This window comes from Delphinus delphis, chromosome 2 (genome assembly GCF_949987515.2).
Source record: "Delphinus delphis chromosome 2, mDelDel1.2, whole genome shotgun sequence".
Classification (NCBI taxonomy): Eukaryota; Metazoa; Chordata; class Mammalia; order Artiodactyla; family Delphinidae; genus Delphinus; species Delphinus delphis.
The window spans coordinates 12,367,700-12,388,446 of record NC_082684.1 but is presented as its reverse complement, the minus strand read 5'-3'; the positions used below and the strand labels follow the sequence as shown (position 1 = coordinate 12,388,446).

The 20,747-nt window shown below is 48.6% G+C and overlaps 1 protein-coding gene across 2 annotated transcripts in view; it reads left to right on the top strand.

Moving 5' to 3' along the window:
- The window catches only part of SLC24A4 (solute carrier family 24 member 4), a 171,676-nt gene that overhangs the window by 95,201 nt on the left and 55,728 nt on the right, over window positions 1-20,747 (top strand). For both annotated transcript variants that reach the window (XM_060003346.1, XM_060003345.1), the window contains exon 3: window positions 20,142-20,218. In XM_060003346.1, the coding sequence (XP_059859329.1) occupies window positions 20,142-20,218 (77 nt within the window). The remainder of the gene's footprint in view (window positions 1-20,141; window positions 20,219-20,747) is intronic.

The window sequence follows — 20,747 nt, the reverse complement described above, 5'->3', positions numbered from 1 at the left end:
GAAACAACGGAGACATGGCAAGTTAAGAACCTTGGCCAAGGCCACACCACTAGCAAGTGCTGGACAAGAATTTGAGGCAGCCGCACAGCACAGGGAGATCAGCTCGGTGCTTTGTGACCACCTGGAGGGGTGGAATAGGGAGGGTGGGAGGGAGGGAGACGCAGGAGGGAGGAGATATGGGAACATGTCTATATGTATAACTGATCACTTTGTTATAAAGCAGAAACTAACACACCATTGTAAAGCAATTCTACTCCAATAAAGATGTAAAAAAATAATAATAAAATAAAATAAAGGCAGTGAGAGGTCCACCTTGCCCATGTGGCTTCTGGGAGGAGACAGAGGGCACTTGTCACCTAGAGGTCCCATGTACTATATGCAGAGAAAACAGTGACCAGAAGTGATTGAGAATTTAGTAATTTGATTAATAAAATATACATGCATCCAGAAACAGAGGTCTAGACATTCCTGATGCTTGCACGTGGGGGTGGGGTGTTCATTCCATGTTCACTCAATGCACGTGGGTTTGAGCATCTCTTAGACAAACTCTGAGCTCTCCCCTCAGATGAAGAAGCACTTCTCTGGTGCTTTTTTTTTTTTTGCGGTATGCGGCCTCTTACTGTTGTGGCCTCTCCCGTGTGGAGCACAGGCTCCGGACGTGCAGGCTCAGTGGCCATGGCTCACAGGCCCAGCCGCTCCGTGGCATGTGGGATCTTCCCGGACGGGGCACGAACCCGTGTCCCCTGCATCGGCAGGCGGACTCTCAACCACTGCGCCACCAGGGAAGCCCTCTCTGGTGCTTTTGACAGATGAGGAAGGCGGAGAGAGTCACTTCTCCCAGAGAGGAGAAGTGACTCGCTGAAGGTCACACATTCAGTGATGATCAAGACTGGGACTCATACCCCAGTGCATATAGACTCCCTGTACAGCGCTCTTGCCTTTCTGCCTTGCAACACCCCCATTCATCAGCTTCTCCGTGAACACATTTCATAGACACTCACGGTTGAGTTGAATATTCCAGAGCCTCTGTTGGGTCACAGGCCCAGGGTCTCAAGCTGCCCACGCACATCCCTAGCCCCAGCCTTGGAATCAAGGTTGAGCACTTAGCAGAGCTCCACCACCCACTTACTCTTTAGCCAGTGAGCTGCTGCTAATAGCCAGCATCTTCCATGCCCAGCAGGACGCCTGCCCCTTTCCGAACCATCTCTGAGATCAGCCAATTCCTTTCTTTCATTTAGGCTCTTACCCAACGTGCAGTGAGAGCCGGTGCCCCGCCAGCCTGCTCTCTCCCAGCCAGAGCCTGTCTCGGTTATTTGTATAAAGCAGAACCAGGTCCCTGAAGCTCATGGGTTCTCTGAACCCTTAGTCGGTGGAGGACGACAAGAAATCCATACAGCCTGCTGACGTGTCTCTCCAGAGAGCTTCCTCTAGCTCAGTGCGTTGGTGCCCTGGGATTATGAACCTTCACTCTTGCACCAGCATTATTGAGTACTTACTGTGTATGAGGGGCACTGTCCGGAGATAAATAAGACAGGTGCATGCTTTGGACTAGGCCATTTATCAAGGAATCCTCCCAGATGGGCACTTTGTGACACACAAGATCAAGGCCTCTGCCTTCCTGGGTTTCCATCTAATAGCAGCTGGATGAATTAGGACTTTGGTCGGAAGTGACAAAGACCCAGCCTCGACTGGCATGAGCAAGGGATGGGAAATGATTGGCTTCTGATCTGGGAGGTCTGGGTCCAGCTTCAGGCATAGCTGGATCCAGGGGTCAGTGGGTGGCAACAGGATGGGCTCAGCTCTCTTCCGTACTGGCTTTCTTCCCAGCCAGTCTTGCTCGACATAGGGACCCTGGAAGGTCATGGCCTGCATTGTTAACCCCTTTTAGGTTCAGCAGAAAGAAAGCTTGCCCCAAATTCCTAGGATTGACGCTCATTGGATCATCTACCTATCTCTGAAGCAACCTTGTACAGCCAGCCCTAGGGAGGGACTGGCCCCACTCACATCATACGGACAAGAACAGGGAAAGGGTATCCCCCAAGGAGAACCAGGGTTGCAGGATGCTGGGCAAGCAGAAACAACAGATGTCAGCTCTGTCAACCGCCCCAGCACTCTGAGTACCCGGCTCTGGTATAATCCGTCTCTCTCTGAGACAGGCTGATCTGCATTTGGGCCAGGCACGTCTGTCCTCTTGGGCACAGGGTGTGTGGCAACAGCCCACAAGCCTTCCTGGCCTGTGCCATCTCCGTATCATCACCCACCTATATTCATGGCATCACTCTAGCCAGAAACCACAGGTGTGTCCTTCCTCCCCTCCTTTGGTCCTCCATCCTGCTGCTCAGGTGGCCACAGCATTTGCGCACCTGTCCCTTCCTCACCATCCTTGAGTTACTGCGGCAGCTTCTGCCTTAGTTCCCTGTCCCCCACCCCCACCTCCGCAACACCTTTCTAAAACAGGCATCAGCAAACTACAGCCCGGGAGCCAGATCAGCTCCCCGCCTGTTTGTAGATGGCCCACAAGCTAAAAATGGTTTCCACATTTTGAAATGGCCAGAAAAACATGTTAAAGAGTGATCGTTTGTGACGCCCGAAAATTATGTGAGATTCAAGTTGCTGTGAACGTAAATAAAATTTTATTGGCACACAGCCATGCCTATTTGTTGACGTATATGGCTGCTTCCATGCTACTAAGGCAGAGATGAGTAGCTGCCACAGAGACCATGTGGCCCCCAAAGCCTGAAATACTCACTCTCTGGCCCTCTACGGAATTAAGTTTCCAGCTGGGGTTAAAATACTCTAATCCTGTAATTCCTGTGCTCAGAAGCCGAGTGCTCCCTGGTGTCATGGGGACACAGCTAGATTCCCCCCCTGGCACTCAGGTCCTCTTCTCATTGTCGCCTCCCCTGCTTCCTGGGTCCTGACTGCACAGGATTCCCGGTCTCCAGGGCTCCCTCCTTCCTGCCTCAGCCTCCAGTTCATTCCTTTGCCTAGAGAGCCTCTGTCTCCTTCCTGGGAGAATCCAGGAAATCTTTGGAGCCCAGCTCTCTCATCTGCTGCTTTTCCCTGAGTCATCTTTTCTGAGTTGGAGTTAATTGTTCCCTTTTCTGTATTGCACTAAAATTCTGTGTAAGCTGCTCCCTGCGGCATTTGTCTTGTTACAGTCGCCATCCACTACACATCTGTTTTCCCCTCCCCGCTAGATTGCAGACACTGCCAGGCTTATCTTTCCTCCCTCCCAGCCCCCAGCACACATCCTCCCGGTAGATGGTACATACTCAGTGCTTGTCAGAAGGAATGAAAGTCAGGGTCTGGTCTGGAAGCAGCTTCTGTTCCAGGGACAGACCTGCTGGCTGTATAGGAACACACGCGTTGGAGAACTGCAGCTGGTAGAAGAAAAATATGAAATTAAGACAGAATGAACAAGGATTCGAGTTGACTTAATGAGACTTTAAGGGGGGAGGGGGGAGAATCAGAGTTCTCTGGCATGTTCCTAGCCAGCCAGTGTGGGTAGAGAGGGTCTTGTGAGGGAGGAAGACCTGTGCTTAGCAGCATGTGGACTGGTAGACCGTGAGAGGCAGAGAGTAGGCAGGTCTTAGTTACAAGGAGGCAGAGTGAGGCAGGCCTCAGTGTTCAGTGGACAAAGACAGCAGCCACCATTTTAATGTGTTTTATTTCCTAGACCAGCGTTTTTCAACCTGGATACTGTTGGCTTTTGGAGCTGTGTAAGTCTTGGTTATGGGGGCTGTTCTGTACGTTGTAGGAAATTTAGCAGCATCCCTGGCCTCTGCACACTAGATGCCAGGAGCACCCCTGCCCCCAGCGTGGCAACAAAAAGTGTCTCCAGAGCTCACCCAGGCAGGGGCGACATAATCATTCCTGGTTGAGAAACACTTTCCCAGATGAGTGTTCCTCCACGTTCTGTGGTCAAAGACTTGTTTCTTTATTTCACCAACACTCTTGTGAAATACTAGAAAAGCATGTTTGTAAAATGCTAGAAAAATGAATCACTCAATAAATGATCACATCCTTGGTTGTCACAACATCAAATTGCTTACAAGTGTTGAAGTGCTTATTCTTCTCGCTCTGTTTTCCTCCTGTCACGGACAGGTAACAGAGGGTTCACAGACCACACTTTAGCACAGCGCTAGACGCAGAAAAATATTCGAGAACCTTCATTCTCTGCTTGAATAGAAGGGAGGTATCATTCCCACTGAATGGGTATCGCTTTCATAAAGTCGAAAAATCATAAGTTGAATCATCGTAAGTCAGGGATCGTCTGTGTAGTGCACTTCAGGAAGAGTTTGCAGTACTGGGCGGATAAAGGGAGACAGAGGCTGGCGGGAAAGTGGAGACTCATTTCCCTGCCTTACTGATCAACTTCTCTCCTGTCATGTGCTGTGCTCCCTGCATCGAGGGGACAGGACATGAGTGAATTGAGCTGAGGAACCCCTGGGGTCAGGCATCTCATTGAGGACCTCTTACTGTCCTCTTACTGAGGTGGAAACTGAAGACCGCTCTGTCAAAATGACATTTAGGGCTTCCCTGGTGGCGCAGTGGTTGAGAGTCCGCCTGCCGATGCAGGGGACATGGGTTCATGCCCCAGTCTGGGAAGATCCCACATGCCACGGAAAGGCTGGGCCCATGAGCCATGGCCGCTGAGCCTGTGCATCCGGAGCCTGTGCTCCGCAACGGGAGAGGCCACAACAGTGAGAGGCCTGCGTACCGCAAAAAAAAAAAAAAAGACATTTAGTGGCAGAACTGAGGCCAGAACTGAACATTCTGGACTCTCAATCCAGTGCCCATTGTCTGATTCTTGACTGCCTCATGAATCTTAATTCTGTTGTGTTTTTGAAGAGGGGGCATGGGCCTGAGAAGACATCTAAGGGGAGAAAAGGCTGGAAGTGAAGGTTCGGTGACCTCACGTGGTTCATTTTATAGTCTGTTCTATGGTTCAGTGAATCTCCTGTTTATAACAAGCTAATAACCTTCTCAAACTTCACAGTGCTTCATGGAAACTAAGGAGTGAAGTAATTTTCCACAAGCTCACAAAGGAAAGCCAAGAAGAAAATCCAGACCCTAGTGACTCTTCATCAGAAACGTTTTGGACAGAAGCTAAGGTTGAGAGCAAGCCTAGAACTTAGAAAGAACGAGACAGACGTTTTTGTTCTTGTGAGATCTTAGGAGAAAGGGGTTATGTGTCTGAATTACAACCATCTGTCATTCAACAACTGTTTAGTTAAGCACCTGCAATGTGAAACACCCTGGAAATCCATCAGACCTGCCAGTGTCCTCTTTCTGCCTGTCACCTTGCTTCACCTTATTAGTTGAGCTCCAGTGGCTCGATGTCTCATTAGAACTGTGAACGTCGACAAGGCTCACCGAGGGACGGCCTGGGAACTGTACAAAAGGAGAAGCTGTCGTGTCCTTTCCAGGAAGGTCTCGGTGGGCCTTCCCAAATATGACTGGTGACCTCGGCCCCTGGCTTTACTCAGTCCTGACCCGAGGCTTCCTGCTTTGAGGCTGCTCAGGGCACCAGCGGGGGTTAAGTCTGGGAAGGGAGGCAGGATTATATGCCAAGGAGAAGGGTGGCCAAACAGGGAACCTCTCGGGCTGGGGGTGGGGAGACAGCGCAGGACCTAGGAGTGCTGGGGTGGGGTGACCCCAACCCACGGCTGTGGGTTATCAAGTAAGTGGTGATAGCAGCCCGTCAGGTCCCTCCACCAGCCTGGCCCCTTGGTCTCCTGGTTTGGCCCCGTCGGGGCAGGAATGGCCCCTCGTTCTTCATATCCTAACCCCAATCCCAGTTTGCCAAGATCCAGTGTGTCAGTCAGGGTTCTCCAGAGAAGCAGAAGCAACAGGAGGTACACACACACTGTGTGTGTGTGTGTGTGTGTGTGTGTGTGTGTGTGTGTGTGTGTGTGTGTGTGTGTGTGTGTATCCATAAAGAGACTGATTTCAAGGAATCAGTTCATGTGATTATAGGGCCTGGCAAGTCCGAAGTCTGAAGGGCAGGCTGTCAGGCTGAAAAAAAAACCACTCAGGGGCTGATGCTGCAGTCTTGAGACAGAATTTCTCCTTCTTTTCCAGGACACTTCAGTTTTTGCTCTTACGGCCTTCAACTGATTGCACGAGGCCCACCCACATTATCGAAGGTGATCTCCTTAAAGTCAACCAACGGTAGATGTTAAGGCACATCTGCAAAATACCTCCGTGGCAACCCCTAGATTTGTGTTTGATTAAATGACTGGGTACTATTGCCTAGCCAGGTTGCCACATAAAATTAACTGTCACCTCTACTAGACAGCCCTGGTCATGATTTCAGGACCAGAGCAGGTCAGAGGTAAAGGGGGGAGCTCTTCCAGCCTCCTCAAGGCCCCTTGCTGGTTAGTGGGGATCCCTAACCAGCCTTGCTGGTTAGACCGCTCGCTCTTGGCAAATCATCCAACCTCCCTTAGCTTTGTCCTTGGGTGGGAGGCATTCCTGAGCCCATGTACCTGCTCCAGCATCTGTCTTTCCCCAGGCATTTGCTTGAGGCTGTCTAGGAAGGGGACGTACCAAGTATCTACGTTGGAAGTGATGGAGGTCTTTCCTGGCATGTAGGCATGGGTTAACTTGAACTCTCTCGACTGATTGGTATGGATTTTTACTATGGGGCACTGAACTCCTAATGAGTAGAGTGGCCATGAAATTTATGATCCAAACTGGGACACTTTGGAGAGTAGAGGGGACATTATTAATCATGCTGGACAGCAGACGTGAATCAAGATGTTTCTGGGGCAAATCAGAGCATATAAGAGACTTAATAACAGCAATCACTGTGTTGTTCTTAAGAGTTCATTAACCCAGAGTAGTTTTCTGTGCCTGTGTTCCGTAGATGAAGGGTTAATTAAGTCAACAAATGTGAGGGCAGTTGTGGGCTGAGTTGTGTCCCCCCAAAGGTATGTTGAAGTCCTAGCCCTTGGCGTCTGTGACTTTGACCTTGTTTGGAAATAGGGCCTTTGCAGATGTGATTAATCAAGATGAGGTCATACTGGAGAAGCGGGGCGAGGTTGCTGAATCCAATGACTAGTTCCTTACAAGAAAGCCACGTGAAGACACAGATGCCCAGAGGGGAAGGCTGTATGGTGATGAAGCAGAGATTGGAGTGATGTGTAAGGCAAGGAACTCCAAGGATTGCCAGCTGTCACCAGAAGCCAGGAGAGAGGCCTGGAACACATTCTCCCTTAGTCTCTGAAAGGAACCAACCCTGCCACACCTTGATTTTGGACTTCCAGTCTTCAGAACCACAAAAGATTAAATTTCTGTTGTTTTAGGCCACCTTGTATGTGGTACTTTGTTACAGCAGCCCTAAGAAACTAATATGGGACTTCCCTGGTGGCACACTGGTTAAGAATCCGCCTGCCAATGCAGGGGACACGGGTTCGATCCCTGGTCCGGGAAGATGCCACATGCCGCGGAGCAACTAAGCACGTGCACCACAACTACTGAGCCTGTACTCTAGAGCCCGTGAGCCACAACTACTGAGCCTGCATGCCCCAGAGCTCCTGCGCCGCAACTACTGAGCCCCCGTGCTGCAATTACTGCAGCCTGCGCTCCTAGAGCCTGTGCTCCACACCAAGGGAAGCTACCGCAATGAGGAGCCTGAGCACTGCAACGAAGAGTGGCCCCCGCTCGCCGCAACTAGAGAAAGCCCTCACGCAGCAACAAAGAGCAGCCAGTAAAAGAAAAGAAACTAATATGGGTGCCTCCTACATGCCAGGTTCTGGCGGAAGTGCCAGGGGTAACATCAGCAACGCACAGCAGATACAGCCCAATCTTATGAGGGCTCACCATGTAGACCTTTGTCCCTGGGACTTTGCACAGACTGCTGGCTGTATGGTCTAGCCAGACAGTAATTGTTTCTGCAGGTTGATCAGGCAACTGAGATTAACACCTGACCCAAATCGATTCTCACACCCACCTTTGCCGGCTGAGAACGACAGGACAAGTCAAGTGGGTTCTGTTGTTGACTTTGGCAATGGTGACATGGGCTCAGGTGACATCAGGTCTTGTTCCAGGGGTGCAGAGTGCCTGTTGTGATGAGCCCACCTGAAAATGGGTCACAACAGGCAGAGCCCACGCTGCTTCCTGGGCTTCTGAGCTTGGGAGATGAGCTCACCTTTCTAGCAGCAGCAGCAAGGACCATATCCAGCCCCATCCCAAAGTCTCCTCCACAGGAAACGTGGTGGTGGCTGACATGTGCGATTTTCACGTGAATCCAGGTGCTTGTTACTTGTCCATCCATGTTGCGAAAAGTATGACAATGAGGGACAACAGTGGGGAGTGCTAAGGTTTATCAGCGGTAATAAATATGCTCCCTTTTCCTATATTGTGGGAAGTTCTATAGATCTCTCTTTACTGACATATAACAAATATTAAAAAAATACAGATTTTTAAGTGCACAGCTTGAGTTTGACAAATGTATGTAACCATGTAACTACCACCCCAGTCAAGATCTGGAACATTTCTGTCACCCTAGAAAGTTTCCTGTGCCCTTGTCTAATCAGCCCCTCCCCCAACCCCAGAGGTTCTGACTTCTGTCCCCGAGGGTGGTGTTGACTGTGCTTGGGCATCGTATCTGTGGCATCACGCTGCTTGTGCTGGATTCTTTCATGCACCATAGTTTTAAGCTTCATTCTTTACTGATAAATCATAATAAATGGACTTCAACATTTTACTATAAAAAACAATATAATCATGTTATAAAGCGTTTGGCAAGGGGGCGATGGGAGGGAAAGTGATTTAGGATTCTTCTATGTGCCACAGCCGTTGTAATGGTTTTAGTGTATTTCTTTCTAGTTCTTTTCATTTGCTTATTTGTTCATAGCTGCAAAAAAGCCAAAGGTGATTTTTTTGTGTTTCTTTTTAAAATTTATGATAAACATTTTTTCCACATCCCGTGTCTTCACCATTTTTGATAATACTCTGTCTAAATTGTGCCATGAGGGCAGGGGCTTTCACTGTCACGTTCACTGATGTATTCCCAGTATGTAGAACAGTGTCGGGACATTGGTAGGTGCCAGTAAATGTTTGTGGAAGGACTAGATGAATGTATCAGAGCTACTTAACCATTTCCCTATTACTGGACAATTAGTGGCTTCAGTGTTGTACCATTAGAAATAATAAATATCTTCACACAAACGGTCCTCCCACCCCATTTTGAGTGACATTCTTAGAACAAGTGCCGAATATTGTGTCAGAGAAGAAACATGTTATGGTTCTTGTTAGACAGTCAGGTGCCTTGTAGAGCTGAATTACTCAGGTATCAGTCTTGGCTCTGCCACTTACGTGCTGTGTGACCTTGAACAAATTACATCACCTTTCTGTGTCCTAGTTTGCCCATCTGTAAAATGGGACTAATGATAATATTTCCCAGGCTTGTTGTGAGGATTAAATGAACTACTATGTGTAAAGTACTTAGAAGGCTTGGTGATAGTAAGCCCTGTATATGTATTTGCTGTTTATGTTTTATACATAAAAGAGGTTATGCTAAGAAAAGGTTTGCCTATCTTTCCAAATAGAAATGGTTTATATCTTAATAACCACTGTCCTTTTGATAACTTAGTAGCGCTGTGTGGTGCCCAGTGGCGAGTGGCTCAGAGCTGGGTTGCTGTGTAATGGACAGGAACCTTGGTGACTGGTTCACGTCAGATGTTTTGTGTGCCTGCCTGTAAAATGCTCTTGCTGGAGGCCATCCAGTAGAGGCAGGGACAAGACTGGGGTGAACAGTTTGTCCCCACAGCCCTCAGAATGCTCAACCTAGCGCTGGAGAGAGACGTACAGACACAACTAAAGGTTCTTCCTATCGTGGCAGTGAACAAAGGCCCCACCGAATGAGAACAAATCCCCGATACCTATTGAGAGTTTACTGCAGGGGAGTCGGCCGCCATCACCTGTGTTTGCCAGAGACTCAAAGGCAGGTCGGGGAGTGAGGCAGCTTTATAGCCGAAAAAAAGAAAAGACTTGCATTTCGCCCTGAAGGAGGTTGCCGGCCTGGGGAAGCTGAAGGTGGCTAAATAGAGGCAGGGTATTTTATGCCATTGGTTTGGGGAGTGTATTCATTTCCCAGGGCTGCTGTTACAAATTACCACAGACTGGGTGACTTAAACAGTAGAAATTTATTCTCTCACTTCTGGAGGCCGGAAGTCAGAGATCAAAGTATCAGCAGAGTTGGTTTCTCCTGGAAATTCTGAGGAGAATCTTCTCCTTGTCTCTGTCCTTGCTTCCGGTAGCTGCTGGCAATCCATGGCATCCCTTGGCTTATGGACACATCACTCCTATCTTTGTGTTTGTGGTCACGTGGCCACCTTCTCTGTTTCTCTGTGTCCTTTCTTCTTCTTAGAAGGATACCAGTCCTTGGATTTATGGCCCACCCTAATCCAGTATGACCTCATTTTAACTCAGCCACCTCTGCAAAGACCTTATGTTATAGACAAGGGAACTGCATTCTCTCAAAATCCATACGTTGAAGCTTAAGCCCCAAAATGATGATATTTGGAAATAGCGCCATTAGGGAGATAACTGAGGTTAAATGAGGTCGTAAGGGTAGGGCCCTAATGTAATAGAGCTTGTGTCCTCATAAGAAGTGAAAGATATCACTTATATGTGGAATCTAAAAAAATGGTACAAATGAACTTATTTACAAAACAGAAAGAGTCACAGATGTAGAAAACAAACTTATGGTTACCAGGGGGGGAAAGTAGGGGGGAGGGATAAATTGGGAGATTGGGACTGACATATACACACTACTATATATAAAATCGATAACTAAAAAGGACCTACTGTATAGAACAGGGAACTCTTCTCAGTACTGTATAATGACCTACATGGGAAAAGAATCTAAAAGAGTGTACGTATGTATATGTATAACCGATTCATTTTGCTGCATAGCAGAAACTAACACAACATTTTAAATCAACTATACTGCAATAAAAATTTTTTTTAAAAAGTGAGTTTCCCATAGACAGCAAAAAAAAAAAAAAAAGGAAGTGAAAGAGACACCAGAACAGAAGTGCACGCACGCGAAGAAAAGGCCATGTGAGGACACGGTGACAAGGCAGCCAACCACAAGCCAGGAGGAGGGCTCTCGCCAGAAATCAGCCGTGCCAACACCTTGATCTTGAACTTCCAGCCTCCAGAACTGTGAGAAAATTAATTTCTCTTGTTTAAGTCCTCCAGTCTGTGGAATTCTGTTATGGCAGCCCTAGCAGTCTGATGTACCTTCTTTCCAAATAAGGTTGTGTTCAAGGTTCCTGGTGGACATGAATTTTGGCAGGGGACACCATCCACCCCATTGTAGGGGTCATATTTAGCTTTCTCTGGCTGGTGTTGAGTTGGAAATTGGGACAAAACAGTAGGGAGGCTGGCCCTCACTGACCACGTCCTGACCATCTATCTGGACCATTACTACGGCTGTGGGCCAATTGTGGTTGGGCTTCCTGGACCAGCTGCTGCAGAGGACATGGGTCAGAGTTGTCCTGTATGGCCTGGCCAGTGTCCGTTTGCATGTTCAGGCTCTTGTCCTGCTGCTGCTCACCAGCTGTGGTGCTGAGGAAAGCACTTGACCTGTCTGGACTCCAGTGTTCTCTCTCCCCTTGAAAATGGGACATTAAGCTGTTCTCCGTGGGCGGGAGAAAGATGCTTAGCATCAGGGCAGGGAGAGAGGTGGAGATGGCGAGGATGGCTTAGAAAGTATTTCCCTGGTGATTTTGATGAGCCCATGGCCCCTCCTGGGTGGAGAACAGCTGGGCCACTTGGCATCTGGAGCCTCTTCCAGCCATAAAATTCCACAGTGGTTTCTCCTGGAGAGAACAATCCTCCTGCTGGATCTTCCAATCATATTTTTATTTTTCGTGGCGCTTAATCTCTTTTGGAATGTACTGAAATGAGAGAGAAGATTTTAAACTCATTTTCATGCTGGTTAAGCCAGTGATTTAATCTAATTATTTTTACTCCTGTTTGGGACATGAGAGTGATGCTGTAACACCTAGACATTTCAGCTGTTGTCCATGAAAGGTACACAATTCTTAGCAACTTTATTTCAAACCATAGAATTGGGGGAAAATCACAATTTTTTTATTTTTTATTTTTTTGCTTTGGTTTCTGGCACTGGGTGGTTTCTAAAACACAGAAGTCGAAATGATAGAAATTTGAAGCTATTTAAATTACTCCCCAGCCTTCCCATCTAGCTTTCATAGTTTCAGAATAAACGTCAGGGCTCAGAATATGGGGTTATTTTTAACCGGGGTAGAAAGCAAAGGGAGAATGGCATGTTTTGAGGCATTTTTTTTTTTCCTTTTTGAAAAATTCAATTCACAGTTTCTATTCCCTAAAGAGAATCAACTAATTAAAAGGTTTAAGAAAGATCAGCATCTAATGGAAGGACTTGTCTGTCAAACACTCTCCGTCTGGGAAGGGTCACGGTTCAGCGTCCAAGCAGCAGTTTGAAAAGCCAGGAGCTGAGAAAGGAGGGCTAGCCACACCATCTCCTGGGCATCCTTCCGGGCAGAGCTCATCCTAGCAGCTCCTGGGTTTGTGTCAGAAGGGAGGTGGAAGGCCAGGTACTCATCACTCAACGGGCATTTCCTGAACACCTGTCTTGTGCCAGGACCTGGCAGCCCACAGACGTGACCAGTGCAGCCAGACCAGAGCAGACTGGAGAAGTTGCCAGGGCTGGACCACGCAGGGTCTCGAAGACCTTGATAGGGTTCTGGGCGTTTCTCCGAAGAGTAGTTGAAAGCCATTGAGGAGTTCTAAGCCAGAAATGCCTGTGGAAAACAGAAAGGAGCAGATTGAGAATGGTCGTGGGGAGGTCAGGCAGAAGGCGGGTGCAGTGGTCCAGCCAGAGTGGATGCAGGTGGGGGAGATGAGGAAGCTGATGGACTCGAGAGCTGTTTTGGAAGTAAGATTGTGGAGGATTGGCTAAAAGAGGGCAGAGTGTACCAGTTAGCTTTCAGTGCAGGAAATAGAAACCATTCTCAATATTTTCAACAGAAAGGAATTGAATTCAGGGAATTAGGTCCTTACAAAATTGCAGGAAGGGCCAAAGGAGCAGGAATTGGAAGTGGAATATTCAAATTCAAAAACATCTTATGCGCAAATAAGGAAGTAGATGCTATTGTCAGGAGAGCCTGTCCACACTTAGATCTCCGAAGCCTTGGTTGCCAGAGGAATAACACCTCTCCCTCTTTTCTGTCCTCTGAATCTGCTAGGTTGGCCGAACCTCCTTCTCATTCAGAACCCTAGCTGCATGGTAGGTCAGGTTCCACAGAACAGGAAACAGGGCACAGCCTGCACACCCGTACCTAGTGTTCTCGACAGGAAGGCTCATGGAAGGAAGTCGAAATGGATGCCGAGTGCCCACTGGCCTGTCCACTTATCACAGGGTATGAGGGAGGAGGAGGTCGTCAAGGATGCCACCAGACCAACATGGAGGGTGGGCCGTTCGCTGGGGACGGGTTTAAGGTATTTATAAGGTAGCCAGAGAGTGATGTGCCGTTGCCAGCTGGGTATGTTAGGTCTTGAGCTCAGGAAAGACTGAGATCTGGGAGAAGTCTGCAGAGATTAGAAGGTCAAAGCCAGGTCACCTGGAGAGAAGAGGGCTCAGGGCAGATCCCCTGGAACCCCAAGGTTCGGGGTCCCACAGAGGAGGGGGCCCTCTGAAGGAGACTAGGCAAGTGAGGACAGCGTGGGGTCAGAGAAACTAAGAGAGAACATTGCAAGAAGGTGGAGTCACACAACAGTGTGGGTGAACCTGAATGTATTTCGCTAAATGAAAGGAGCCAGACCAAAAAGGCTCTATATCCCGTGATTCCATTGATCCGACATTCTGGAAAAGGCAACACATCAGGGGTTGGGATTCGGGGGAGAGTTCAACTACAAAAAGGCTGCAGAAGGGAATTTGGGGGTGGGGGAACTCTTCTGTCTCAGAGGCTTGAGAACCCATAGAAATGCACATCACAACGAACAAATCTTACTGTATGTAAGATGGATGGGTGGATGGATGGATGGATGGGTGGGTAGATAGATAGATAACACATACATTCATTCATACATATGTTCATTCGTACATAAAAGAAGTGGTCAGTTTTATTAAATGTTTCAAGGAGGTCAAGGAAAATGAGTGACAGGTTTCCCCAGGATCCACAGGACAGTGGGCTAGGCCTCTGTATGAGTGGGTCCTGGGCTATAAGTGGAATTGACCTAAGACATGCAGTGTGTATTCCTCCTTTTGAGAGCATGAGTTCTTGACACGGCCCTTGGAGCTTCCAGGAATACAGAACCTGCTCCTTGGATAAAGGAGACCTTAGTCCCGAGATGTGCCCCTCTTGTGGGTAAAATGCTTGGATGGAAAGAGCCTGGTGTTGGTTGGGCTCCCAGCCTGGGTTCTTCTCTCACCTGTGCCAAACAGTGGTTGTATGAGTGCAGATGAATGCTTAAGCCTCGCAGAGCCTCCATTTCCTCATCAACAAAATGGGAATAATGATCTTCTCAGGCCTGACCTGGCAGATTAAAGGACTTTGAAAAGTCAGTAACGCAGCCTCCAAAACTTGACGAGGGTGCCACTCTCTCCATGGGCTTGCTGCCCGTCCCACCTCCCCCAGGTCAGTAACCCCTGGCTTCCTTCATGCCCCACATCACAGCAGGCTTCTTCCTGTCTCTCAATCATTTGTTGCCTTATTGGACCCTCACCAGCCCGTTAAGGGCACATCCTCAAGGCTAAGCCCCTAGCCTAGCACCTGGCACATAGTAAATGCTCAAGAAGCATGTATTGACTTGAACTCGTTCAGGATCAGGGTGTCTGCCATCCTGATAACCTCCTGCTTTCTGAATGACTTTGGCTTTCTCCAGAAGTTCCCATCACTCTCCCAGGTGAAGAGCTGCCAGACCTAAGGATGCTCACAGATGCAACAGGTTCTCATCCACCTGCTCCCAGAGAGCCCATCACCTGCCGCGTGGGGCTTAGTAAATACTTGTTGAACAAATTCATACATTTTGGAACTAGCAGCATTGTTGGCCAAAGTATAGAGCCTTGAAAGGGCAACATAAATTCGGGGTTTCTGAAATATAATGGCGTCACCCATGTAACTGTGTGTGTCAACAGGAAAGGTCAAGGGTGCGCTAGGGGTCTGGCTTATAGGGTGTTAGAGAACTTAGTAGCTAGTGGTGGGGAAGGGATGGCAGATGTCCCCTGGGACCTTACATTTCCCCCCTCAATGTCCAGGAAGGCAACTGGCAGGAAAGACCTCCCGCCCCAGTTCCCCCCTGCCCTGCACACAGTGGTGGGGGGAAGTTCCAGAACCAAGAGTGACGGAGAAACCAACTCTGGGCTCCGAGGTCCACAGGAAAGAATGCTAAAAGAGGGGTGGGGAGTGGCTGCTGGGTCGCTGGCAGCTTTATCTCCCCTCCTTCTCCTCCCCTGCCCGCCCCCGGGTGTGGACGTTGCTGGAATCATCTCTGGTTCCCTGAGCTCAGCTCCACCTGCAGACACATCTCTTCCCTACACCCACCAGATTTCTGCGGCTTAAAGGCTTACGCGTGACCTCGAAAGCCGCTTGTGTGCGCCCTGTTGATTCCTCTCTTCTCCCTGGTGGGGATTTGAGCAGATAGGGCAGACTCGGCCCCTCTCAGACCCGCAAGCATCCCACCGTTGAACGTGGCCGCGGGCCCCCAATCCCAGCAAGCCCAAGAGAGGAGAAGAAGGTTTTCTCAGGAAGCTGGGATTAAACTGCACCAGCATTCACATCCTAACATGGCCGGTATAATCACGCTTGCTCTTTCCCCCACTAAGCTGATCTCATCTTCTCTTTTGCTTTCACAAAGCAAGGCTCATCCTCTGGAACAGTGGGCACAGACCTGGTGTGGAGGGAGGAGTCCGTAAGTCAACAATCCTCAGAGTGATGGCAGCCTAGCTGGGATAAGTGCTGTGCATACACTATCTGTATCACTTAATCCTCACAGCAGCCTGGCGGGCGGCTTCTGTAGCGTCCCCATTTATAGGTGACGTAACAGTCCTGCGGTGTTAAACAACTCGCCAAGGTCATGCAGGTAACAAGTAAAGGACAGAGGCACTTCCTGAAACCTAAGCTACCTGCTTCTAAAAACAAAGCCTTAAGCCGCTGTATAGGCTGCCTGCAGTTTAAAATTGCTGCTGTTGAAATAGAGACACAGACGTAAAGAATGGACATGTGGATACCAGGATGGGAGGAAAGGGGGAAGGGATGAACTGGGAGATTGGAATTGACATATACACACTACTAGATAACTAATGAGAACCTACTGTATAGCACAGGGAACTCTACTCAATGCTCTGTGGTGACCTAAATGGGAAGGAAATCCAAAAAGAGGGGATATATGTACACGTATGGCTGATTCACTTCACTGTACAGCAGAAACTAACACAACATTGTAAAGCAACTATACCCTAATAAAAATTAATTAAAAATAATAAAAATTAAAAAATTGTTGCTGTTGATGACGAAGTTGGGAGGGGTAGAGTTCCTGCTGCATGTGCTCCATGGTCTCTACACCCCATCCCCTGTATGCCAATTTCTAGAGGATTTGACTCTTAAGCTGGGGAGTGGGCTGGTCCCAGCTGCCAGCTGCCAACGAGGGAGGGCAGGGTGGCCATCGCCCCGCTTGCAGCCGTTGCTATCCACGGCAGGGCATATGCACACGCAGTGACGATGACTATTTCACCACCTTGCGTGGCAGCACGTTGCCACTGAAGAAATAGAAGGACAGAGAGGTGAAACGACTCGGCCAGGGTCCCACAAGCTGATGGGTAGTTGAATCAGGACCCAATTCAAATCTTCCATTTCAAGTCAGTGCAGCATGATTTCTATCCATGTTAGAGGCAGCCCTTAACCCTGGACGAGGAACTCAGGATCCCCCTCCTGGGTCCTGGCCTATATGGTCCCTGAACTAGTCACTCCCCCGCTGAGTCTCATCTGGAAAACAGGGACATGTGTGGCTGCAGTGCCTGCCTCATGGGCTCAGGGTGTGTCCAGAAGACTTGGGTGGGTACAGAGGGTGATTAGCAGCTGGTAGCTCTGCCAGTCACTCTGTCTCTACTGGCAAAATTCAGACCGTGATGGCATTCACTCCCCTCTACAGCCCTCCAGTGTACGCATGGGGTCACGGAGCAAGGCGCTTTGGCTGAACCATTAGAAGCCTGTTCCTACCAAGGACAAAGCCATTTACAACCCGCGTCCCCTCTCTGCTGGAGCCCAGACGATAATGTCCTTATGGCAGAAAGGCAGCATTACTGGATTCTAATTTTCCAAGAGTGCCCAGTGTTGGATAAATCACTGCTTTGGAGAATCAAAAACTGGCTCGAATTTTCATGGCAGAAATGTCTGCTTGATCTGCCCTGAAATATCCCAGACAGTTACATTTCTCCTGGAAACAAGGTCCAGGACGCAGGAATGTCGAGTTACTGCCTTTATAATTCTCCATCTCTGAGCCGACAAGCCTTGAAGTAGACCCATGCCCTTGAACTGGCAGCAGCAATTCTGTTAAAGAAGTTTGATTACAGGGGGAAAAAAAGTGAAAGAATCTATGTTTCATTAAATGCTGCTTGTTTTAAAGTGGGAACATGGTCTGGGAGTCTGGGGAGCTAATGTTTTCTGGGTCTTGTTGGGAGAATCTCATCTTAAACAGAAGAGTTTTCTGTTTTAAGGGAGAAACCATCCTTTCAGAGCTTAGAGCCAAATTATATTTACAGAGAAGGGATTTTTGTCCTGGAAGTTTCTAAGCGTTTATCACGTGCCCACTCTGAACCAGGCATCATTCTAGGCATTTAAGAGGTTTGCAAGGGTAACGAAAGCGTTCTAACAGGATGAGATGATGTAGATGGTCGATTGTCATTTTTGTTAATATTTTAGCATTGTTCATTCAACTGAATGTTAAGGTCTCTTGAGAACCTACTGTGTGCCAGGCCTGGCCGAGGCACTGTGAATGCAATGCGGGGCAATGTGGATCCCTGCCTTCCAGAAGCTTCCGGTCTCGCTGAAGTGCCGAGGACGTGGGGGTGTTTTGGTGTCTGATGGGGAACCTGCAAAAATGACATTCACAAGATAAAATGCTTACCTCTTGGTCATCTCCAATGGGGGGCGGGGCGGTGAGAAGGAATTACCCCGCCATTATAGGTGACATTAAGGTCCAAGAGCCCATAACAGAAGCATTCTTGGGCCAAAGAAGGGCCTATGACACGGTACTCAGTGACCTGAGATGCCACCTATGCCAGTGGAAGCACACCTGGCACCTGAGTGGGCCTGAGAGGTTAGGGGACAAGGATGCTGTCAGTCCTCACCTCCTCCCTTGTTCCCGCTCGGCGTCAGGTGCCCCTCCAAGGCTTACCGAGAGCCCCGCCCCCCATGGATCATTTCTCCTGCTCTGTGTGGCACTGCTAAAAGAGTGCCCTCCCTGGGGACAGGAGAGTTTCCTAGTGCCAGCACTGCCGTCCTCGACCCTGCCAACGTCCCTTGACCTCTCTGGGATCTTGGCTTCCCCCTCTGGAGTGACAGGTCCATTGTGGGCAGGAGGAGAGATTGGGAGGAGGGGCTGATGGGTCTGGGACAGGCTGGAAGGGCTGTGCAAGAGGCCGCCTGTCCCTGAGCTCTGAAACGACTCTAGCGGAAGGGATAGGCCTCCCCTTTCCCCTTCACGGAGCTGCTTCTCAGTTCTGACTTGACGGCGAGGGAAGAGTATTCCACAGTCCTGGGCGGGGGGGTGGGGGGATGCAGGTTTGAAGCCCACCACAAGCTTGACACGCTGTAACAGTAAGGCACGTTATTAAAATTAGTCTCACCGTTTTACCGATGAGGAAACTGAGGCACAAAGAGGTTCAGGAACGTGTCCCTGTCGACCCAGCCTGTAAGTATAGAGCAGAGAACTGCACTTGGCCGTGTGACCTTGGAGCCTGCCCTGCCAGGCAGGCCAGCCATCCCTGGCCTCAGCCTGCCCGTTGGCAGGGATCGTGTTGGTAACAGATCCGAGTGTGTGTTGAAGCCACTTGGAAAGCTGTCTGCTAGGAATGTGGTTGGAATCCATTGACAAAGCAAGGAACCATCCCGATTTTCTTCTTTGGTGACTTTTGGCTTCTTTATACTTTTCTTGGTAACTTTATTGAGATGTAATTCATACACCATACAATTCATCTGTTTAAAGTGTACGATTCAGGGGCTCTTAGTATTCAGAATTGTGCAAGCGTCTCCACAAACAATTTTAGAACATTTTCATGACCCCGAAAAGAAACCCTGTACCTTTCAGCTGTCACCCCCCAAACTCCATACCCTGCAGCCTTAGGCAGCCATTAACCTGCCTCTATCTCTGTGGATTTGCCTGTTCTGCACATTCTATATTAATGAGATCCTGCAATAGGCAGTCTTCTGTGAGTGGCTTCTCTCACTTAGCAAAATGTCCTCAAGCTTCCTCCATGTTGTAACATGTATCGGTACTTCATTTCTTCTTATTTTGCCAAATAATATTCCATTTGTATGTATATATCACGCTTTATTTACCCACTCATCAGTTGGTAGATGTTTGGGTTGTTTTCTGCATTTGGGTTATTATGAATAATACTACTATGAACATTTCGTGTGTGGGTTTTGTGTGGACATATGTTTTCATTTCTCCCGGGAAGATACTTGGGAGTGGAATTGCTGGGTCATATGGTAACTCTGTTTAACCTTTTGAGGAACTGCCAGACTGTTTTCCAAAGGGACTGCACCATTTTGCATTCCCACTAGTAATGTGTGAGGGTTCCAGTATCTCCACATCGTTGCCAACCCCTGTTATTATCTGTCTTTTTGTTTATAGCCATCCTAGTGGGTGTGAAGTGTTTCATTCTTTTTTTTTTAATTGCAAGGGATATGCAAAACATGATCAACTTTAAGGTACTAGAATATCTGGATAATTCCGTATCCAGCAATGTTTTCCTAAGAGCGCAGGTCTGCCCTGGACAGAGAAGTAGCTGGCCTCTCCCCTGGTAGTCTAACACCAGGGGGGCTCTTCAGTTCCATGGCCGACCCCCCCAGACCTCAAATGACACCCCTTGGTAACTAATATTGAATACCTTACCATGTCCTCTTGTCTTCCAGCGATTCATGAGTTCCCCGCAGACCTGTTCTCCAATAAAGAGCGACAGCACGGAGCCGTCCTGCTACATATCCTTGGTGTAAGTGGCCCTCTCGGGGTGGAATGTCCCTAAACTTCAGGCATGTGAAACCTGTCTTCAGAGCACAGTGTGTCAAAGATCTCATCCAGTCTTTGTAGAGCCCTGTGAGAACAGATGCTGGATGTGTTTTAACCACAAAGAAATGAAATCTTAAGGATAGGAAATGATTTGTTCAGTGTCACACAGCGAGTGGCCCCAGGGCCGAGACAAGGATTCGCGTCTTCTTGTGCCTCATTTTCTGCTTTTATAAAATGGGAGTGACAGCATCTTTCCCAGATGTATAAATACAAGTGAACATGGGTCAAGTCCATCAGACGTCGCAGGGCCCGTGATAAGGGCTCTGTCCCCACTTGCTATCATGATCCCCGGGATCCCCCCACATTTTACTGCCTTGACATAACTAGTTTAAGACTTTGGTGCCCTTCTTCTCAAACTTCCCTCAGTGTTAGATGAGCCTGATGACCAGTGGTGGAGTTCAAGTAGCCGTTCAAAAAGGCACAGTGAGCTCAAAACTAAATTATAGGTAAAA